This window comes from Mytilus californianus, unplaced genomic scaffold (genome assembly GCF_021869535.1).
Source record: "Mytilus californianus isolate M0D057914Y unplaced genomic scaffold, xbMytCali1.0.p SCAF_4, whole genome shotgun sequence".
NCBI lineage: Eukaryota > Metazoa > Mollusca > Bivalvia > Mytilida > Mytilidae > Mytilus > Mytilus californianus.
Window position 1 is genome coordinate 97,272,377 of NW_026262690.1, and position 8,652 is coordinate 97,281,028.

At 33.4% G+C, this 8,652-nt stretch overlaps 1 protein-coding gene across 1 annotated transcript in view; it reads right to left on the bottom strand.

Moving 5' to 3' along the window:
- The window catches only part of LOC127698999 (centrosomal protein CCDC61-like), a 49,957-nt gene extending 41,847 nt beyond the window's left edge, over window positions 1–8,110 (bottom strand). The window contains exons 1-4 of the mRNA XM_052202797.1: window positions 7,779–8,110; window positions 5,074–5,237; window positions 4,215–4,297; window positions 731–1,000 (exon numbers count right to left, since the gene is read on the bottom strand). Of these exons, the coding sequence (XP_052058757.1) occupies window positions 731–1,000; window positions 4,215–4,297; window positions 5,074–5,224 (504 nt within the window). The 5' untranslated portion in view covers window positions 5,225–5,237; window positions 7,779–8,110. The remainder of the gene's footprint in view (window positions 1–730; window positions 1,001–4,214; window positions 4,298–5,073; window positions 5,238–7,778) is intronic.
- Between the last annotated feature and the right edge of the window lie 542 nt (window positions 8,111–8,652).

An 8,652-nucleotide genomic window follows, 5' to 3' on the forward strand; every position in this document is an offset into this window, starting at 1 on the left:
CAAAGGAAGACCTTCCTACGGTCCAGTAAAAATGGTCAAATCAAAATGGCTGTATAAATTTGTCAACTACACACAATGGCAAGCAGTAGTAGTATCAAGTATGAGATACATTTCTGTAAAATTGTCTCAGAGGAATTGAATTCACAAAGTGTTATATGTCAAAAAATTGAAATAAACTGTTGTCACAGAGATATGTCTTGCCTTTATATAGTTTTGATAGTAAAATGCAAATGCTGAAATTAAAAAAAAAAAAAAACTCTTAACATATTAATTATGAAAAAATACTAAAGTCCATGACTGAAGGAACAGGGCAATATAATTTCTGAGATGTAAGATTTGCCAATACTAATGCAACTGCATTCAAAATATCATTGACTTGTTATAGGTGTTTCTTTCAATTGACCTCATCACAAACTATGGAAAATGACCCCAAATAGACCATGACCTAAGTCTACTTTAAAAGTGAATCAGTTGAGGAAGTTCTGGAACATTAGTAAAAATTTGTCAGACGGATGAATAATAATAAATTTTTAACATTTTTTCTGGAAATTTCTATTTACAATTAGTGTTAAAAACCATTGATTAAAAATATGATAATGATGAAGGTAAAGAGTTATGTCTACCAATTCAAGGTTCCCATAGGATAGTAGTTCAAAAGGAGGTAATTCAACTTTTTTGGATGGATGACCAGGAAAGCACTAACATATAACCCAATAGTGTTATAACCTACCTGTTGTCTGAAAGCTTTTATTTCTGACCTTTGTTGTCTTATAACTTCTTGTAAGGCTCTGGGATCTGGTTTTCCCATATATGGCAATGGTAAAGGATAATGTATTCTATCAAATTCAACAGTGTATGTTACAATGAGGTAGCGTTTAGAGTTCAAAGACACTGTTTTACCATGAGGAACATTAGATTTTGGAACACTTCCAGTTTTCCTTTGTCGTAATGATTCTAAATCAGCATATGTCAATAAATCTAATGAAACACTTTCACTTGACTGAAAAATATAAGAAGAAAAATTTATTGCAAAACAAAAGTAAACATACATATATATATATGGTGAGTGGGTGGATATTGACAGAAGGTCAAACAACAAATAAGTATTTTCTACTATAAAGGAGACTGGCCCCTTGCATCCCAACCCCTGGATCAGCCTCTGTTTCCCAGTTTGTATTATGGGACTATATTCTGTAGCACCTTCCATTAATCAGTAAATTATATTTCCATTTTGACCGATTTATTGTTGTTCGCTTTACTTCTAGTGGCAAATATTCATACATATTCTTGACAAGAAATAAATTAACAATCATTTCAAGTAGATTCTGCAAGGGGGTCATATCGGAAAGCTGCAGGTATTTTGCCTTGTAAAATGTCACTTCACATTTCTCTCTCGAGTTCTGAAGTTTCTCTAACACATACATGTAAGAGTGTGGCACTCTCTACACCATGCACCATATTTATGATTGGCTATCATTTTGAATATGATTTACCTAAATACCAATTTATGTTGTTAAAGTATTATAATGATATAACTCCCACTTTTTTAAAATGTTGGGAAATTGAATATAAAGTTAAAAAGTCCAATATCATAAATATCTGACCGAGATATAGAAAGTTATGTAGAAATCAAATTTAAGGACTTGAAGAGCAACTCTTTATTTGCATTTTGAACAAGAAATGATTGTAACAGGATGCTGTTACGAAGTCTCCCAAACGAAGCTCCCATAATTCGTAATTCCCAGGGTCGCCTGACATTGGGCAAAGTCCAGTGAAAATTGGTTTGGTCCAGTAAAGTTATATGCATTAGTGATGCCTGGGGACTAACCTTGTATATCATTCAAATCATCTTGGCATGACAAACCAGAATATATATGGTTTAGGGGTGGGGATCTCGACCATTTACAAGATACTAGAACATTGGGGTGGGGGGAACCCCTGGGGACTGACCCTATACGTCATTCAAATGTTCGTTACATGACAAACAGGAATATATATGGTTTAGGGGTGGGGATCTCAACTATTTACAAGATATAAGAACATTGGGGGTGGGGGGAACACCTGGGGACTGACTGTATACGTCATTCAAATGTTCGGGATATGACAAATAGGAATATATATGGTTTAGGGGTTGGGATCTCGACCATTTACAAGATATTAGAACTTTCTCAAATGGCAGGGGGTCGGGATGACCCCTGGGGACTAACCCTGTATTTCATTTGATGTGCTTTATCATGACAAACCAGAATATATATGGTTTAGGGGTGGGGATCTCGACCATTTACAAGATATTAGAACTTTCTCAAATGGCAGGGGGTCGGGATGACCCCTGGGGACTAACCCTGTATATCATTCAAACCATCTTAGCATGACAAACCAGAATATATATGGTTTAGGGGTGGGGATCTTGACCACTTACAAGATATTAGAACTTTCTTAAATGGCAGGGGGTGGGGGTGACCCCCGGGGACTAACCCTGTATTTCATTTGATGTGCTTTATCATGACAAACCAGAATATATATGGTTTAGGGGTGGGGATCTCGACCATTTACAAGATATTAGAACTTTCTCAAATGGCAGGGGGTCGGGATGACCCCTGGGGACTAACCCTGAATATCATTCAAACCATCTTAGCAAGTCAAACCTGAATATATATGGTTTAGGGGTGGGGATCTTGACCACTTACAAGGTATTAGAACTTTCTTAAATGGCAGGGGGTGGGGTGACCCCTGGGGACTAACCCTGTATTTCATTTGATGTGCTTTATCATGACAAACCAGAATATATATGGTTTAGGGGTGGGGATCTCGACCATTTTCAAGATATTAGAACTTTCTCAAATGGCAGGGGGTCTTGGTGACCCCTGGGGACTAACCCTGTATATCATTCAAACCATCTTAGCATGACAAACCAGAATATATATGGTTTAGGGGTGGGGATCTCAACCATTTACAAGATATTAGAACTTTCTCAAATGGCAGGGGGTTGGGATGACCCCTGGGGACTAACCCTGTATATCATTCAAACCATCTTAGCATGACAAACCAGAATATATATGGTTTAGGGGTGGGGATCTTGACCACTTACAAAGTATTAGAACTTTCTTAAATGGTAGGGGGTGGGGGTGACCCCTGGGGACTAACCCTGTATTTTATTTAATGGGTTTTATCATTTAGAACATTTTCAATTAAAAAGATTGTGTCTATCACAAACGGTTTTCAATTTATAATCATTTGAAAATTTAAAAAAATAAAATCCCATAGGGTTCTATAGTAAAACCCTCTTTTCTTTTTGCCCCTCAAAGTATCCCTTTATAAACCCCATTGCACAAACTAAACCCTGATTGCACCACTAGACATGTTAGTCTAACATATTGTGAAACCCTAAGTTAATCTGACAAGCGGTTTTGGAGAACGGGTGCGGACAAGTTCAAATTTAAAAGCGGCGGAAGAGGAAGAGGAAGAGGAAGAAGAATAATAATAATAATAAGAACTGAGCAAAAACAATAAGTCTTCCCAAACTTCGTTTGGGAGACATAATAAACAAGCACCTTAATTAAATAAAGCATCCATTTTTTGGAGATAAAGCACTACAGTATAAAAATTCACTTTTTCAAAGTTATTTCCTATGTTTCTATTGGATTTTGGAATTCTGTAATATCAACAAATTCTGTAATGCTTGATTTGCTGCAAGTTACTCCTAGATTGAGTTCAAATCATGTCAAATATTTAAGCATAGTATTACTAACATAATATTGAAGTTGAAGCAAAAATATCTGAAAAATAGTAGAGATACAACAATATAGCATTATTTGTCTCTAAATTTCTGCTGTCCAACTAGAAGAATAAACTACATTGTACATTATATTTCAATGGGAAGTGTGGAGATTGAACAGTAAAGTTCTTGTATTACATTTGTATAGGGAATCTGGTTTTGGTTTTTGCTAAAGTTAAGAAAAGGATCATGTGTTAAAAGTCTGATTTTGGTTGTTTTTTATGTAATGAACAAATAAACATGGTTCTATCATAAATTTTGACAAAGGGTGTTTTACTGTGTTTTATATACAAGTTATTTAAATAAAGAATTGTTGGATGAAATGTTCATGGTAATAAAAAAAAAAAAAATCATTAAGGGCTGAGGCTCAAAAACAAGAGTCAGACAAGACAACCTAAAAACACATTTCTTTTTGCCTCATCAATACAGCATTACCAACCTGTGTAACTGCAGATTCTAACATGCTGACAAATATATGAAACTGCTTGAAATTTCCTGTTTTATGTGTCAAATCTTCTATATCTGAAATAAATGACAATTCAACAATTAAATCCCTCTTAAATTTTACATTCCCAAATAATACAGGGTAATTGCATTGATATTGGGTATCGTCACATAGAGTATCAGATACATTGTACCAGCTTTAACAGCATTCACCCATATTAATGCAATTACCTTTTATTATAAAGCATAATATCAGTGATTTCATTCAGAAGCCACTAACTAGGTATTTCTACTAATTTAAATTATGGGCCGTCAGTTTTTTTTAATGCTAACTGACACCAAAGCAACAAATCATAAAATGTAAATAATAAACACGTTTGTAACAGTTGGTAACCATACAGCCTTCAACAATGAACAATATTCATTTGTAAGTTTGTTTAAAAATGTAGTAAAAAAAAATTCATACAACAAAAATATTTTAATTGTAGAAGTATTTTGTTTCCTGGTGTTGCTCTTACACATTTTTTACATTAAAGCAATGTACAGGTTTTATCTATAATATTTATCCTTCAGTCACATAGATGTTGTACATACACATACTTTGCTAAAAGGAGGAAGAAATGAAATACATGAAGCCTCAGAAACCAGATTTACAAAGTCTTGATAGTTCGGTATTAGAATTTATTGTTAGCAAAACTGAAATTTTAAAATCTGTTTACACCAATCTTTAAGAAACTAAAAGCTTGGTAATTTGTGTAATGAAAAATCGGCAATTCTTTACTGAAATTTGAGAGGCTTGTCTTCTAGTACAGGGCTAAAATTTGGATACAAATAATTAGAATTAACACTCTTACAAGCAGAATCGAATGTTGCCCTCCACTGATCAGCTGTTAGTCTATCTTCCACTTCTACTGACAAAGTATTCCCTCCTTGCACAATCATTGTAACAATATATTCCACACCACGAAACACATACGAAGATGTCACTGTAGTTTCCTCTTCCATTGTTGGTCTTTTTCTATAAATACATTTGTAAACTTAGTTATACATTGTATATTTAATACATACATGTAAGTATTAGACAAGTCAGAGGTTTCAGGTTGATACATATTTATCAGCTGTTTGAAAGGTATCAAAATAGGAATCTGATGTACAGTAGTTGTCGTCTGATTATGTAGTTCATACATGTTTCTCGTTTCTCGTTTTTATATAGATTAGACCGTTGGTTTTCCCGTTTGAATGGTTTTACACTAGTAATTTTTGGGGCCCTTTATAGCTTGCTGTTCGATGTGAGCCAATGCTCCGTGTTGAAGGCCATACCTTGACCTATAATGGTTTACTTTTATAAATTGTTACTTGGATGGAGAGTTGTCTCACTGGCACTCATACCATATCTTCCTATATCTATATATTGTCTTCACTACTTTAATAGCAAAAATTAAATGATTTAAATAGTAATTATTTTTCAAATATTTTGGTGCATGAACTAGGGTGAAAATATTTAATTCAATGTTAAATTTTTTTTTGAAGAAAGTTTGGTGTAAAAATTATCAGAATAAAGTAAATTTTTAGCATACATGTACAATGTACAGGCATATATTTGGAATACTATAATTTGCCTAGGTTGAATCAATTGACCGATTCGGAATGATGTTGCATAATGGAAACATAGATATAAGAAGATGTGGTATGAGTGCCAATGAGACAACTCTCCATCCAAGTCAAAATTTATAAAAGTAAACCAATATAGGTAAAAGTACGGTCTTCAACACAGAGCCTTGGCTCACACCTAACAGCAAGCTTTAAAGAACCCCAAAAATTACTAGTATAAAACCATTGAAACATGAAAACCACATGTATTGTTGTTTCTAACATTTTTTCTGTCAGAGCATCATTTACCAGGACAGACTTTTAATTTGTGAATTAATCTATTGAATTTATTTTTTAACTGAATTATTGAATTTCTTCATGTTCATGGACATGGCTGCTCATTTTGAAAATAGTCTTGCATCAATACTGTATACACTATTTTTTTTCTGCTGCAAATGGATAATCAGTTTAATGTTAATTTTTTTTTTAGCTGTTCTGTTGGAATTTTGGTCATTTTGTACCCTTGCAAAAACCATTTCATACCTCATGGGTTTATATGTATGCCATTTTGTACCTCATGGAATATTCATATGTATGCCATTTCGTACCTTATGAAATATTTATATATGTAATTTCATATCTCATGGAATATTTATATGTATGCCATTTCGTACCTTATGGAAGATTTGTATGTAAATGTATGCGCATATGCCATTTTGTACCTTATGGAAGATTTATATGTACATTTGTATGCCATGAGGTACAAAATGGTTAATACAGTTGGCCCATAGGTTACAACATGGTTTTGATCATAGGTAGGAAATGGTAAATTTGGGTACAAAATGATTATACCATGCATTAATATGGAGGAACTTTATAAAACAAACAAAAAATGATGAATTTTAATGATGAAAATATGCTACAAGCTACATGTACATGTATGTATTTACTGCTCTGCTGAAGTTGTCAAGCACCAGCAGTAATGCCTAATAATTAAATGCATTCTAAATTTTATAGTATCAGGTCCATTCGCGCCCAATACACGTTTGAACCCTTCACATTTGCCCCCTGGGTCCGTTCACACCCTACACGTTCGCACCCTTGTTTTATTCAAAAACCTGATGAATTATTAGATGATTTTTAGATGTTTATATCAAAATATTTTTATTTGAATAAATAAAAATTCAGGAATTTTTAAATGAAATATTGTTTTAAATTGATTTGATGATTAATTATTATATGTTAATTATATGGGGTTTACACAGCTTAATTTGGTGTTATTGTTATGTATTTGAAAATCGTGATTGTTTTAACTACATGTAGCTTTGATGTAAATTCTGCACATACAAAAAATGTACATGTAGTTAGCATGTATTTAGCTTGGTATGAGTAAAAACCATGAAGATTCAAAATGTTGTTGAGTTTAATAGTGGTTAGGTATCTTAACATTAAAAAAATATTCAATACAAATAAAAAAAAAACCTTTTTAGAAAGTCACTTTTTAAACCAAAACACGATTAAATAATTATTTCAACACAAAAATCGTTTATAGAAAGTCGCTTCATTTTGAAACAATGAACAAAAAAAATATTTATAGCAATACACTAACCAAAAAACGATTGACACTATATTGAACACAAAACCAATAAAAGGGGTGCGAACGTGAAAAGGGGGGAGCGTGAATGGGAGCAAATGGACCCGGATTCAAATATCATTTACAGTTGTTCCAAATATAAAATATGAATTTTCCCCCTTTTCAATTAAAAAGGCTAAGTAATTCTTTTTTCTATTCTACAGCAGTAAAATAACCCCTTATCTGAGGGACAGTTCCTCATTTAAGGGATATAACTCATTTAGGGGGTTGTTCCCAACCTGTTTAAGGGAAATGACTGATTTCATGGGACGAAAGTCACGAAAGGAAATATTCAAATAACATTTAAAAAATTATGTACAACATATAGAATCTTACCCAATAATGACCGTTAAGTCTGTTATTTGTGTTGTAGAAACCAAAATCTTACATTAAAGTTAGTCTAATTAATTAAGATGTAATCATATTTGAAAGACCGTTGATCTTGATGATTTCGGTTTGACTAGTCTCAACATGTCTGTCACACAAGTGTTTTTGACGGTATAAATTACACCAGGAACATTTTACGTGGGAATAAAACAGATTTAGCAATACTGTGACTCTGGAACCAATGCTAAAATATAGCACGAAGAGATTTTGAGACAGAATGTCAGTAAAAAAAACAGCAAATTAAAAACTGCCGCCGCAAATCCAGGTGTCAGCCATGTTTGTGTGACGCAACATGTAAACAAAAATAATAAACTCGAATATTTTTCGGAAGAAAAAAAATCCGTAAAACGGAAAGACAAGTTTTCGTCCCAATCATCACTCGCCCCTTCCATACTTTTTGTATAAATGTCTCTGATGATACAGTTTTCGACAATCGATTGATTCGACATTTTTTTGATAGTATCCCATAAATTAGGGTCGTAATGGGGGTACCTTCTTGACGAATAACGGTAAAAAAATCTTGCCAAATGAAGTTAACGGTAATTTTTGGTGCATGACGATAAAATGTACACTTTCTTTAAGACGATAAAAAAATCGACTGATTTTGACGAATCACGTTAATTTGTTTCCAAAAATAACGGTAACGGTAATTATTTGAGACCTCTGACGAATCACGACAAGGATATTTTGACGAATCACGGTAAAATTTTAACCAATTTGACGCTAACGGTAGCCGAAAATTACCGTTTGACGCCTGACGGTAAAGGGCATTTCTACCCTCATAAATATCTTGTCGACTGTATTCGATCCGCAATATAATCAA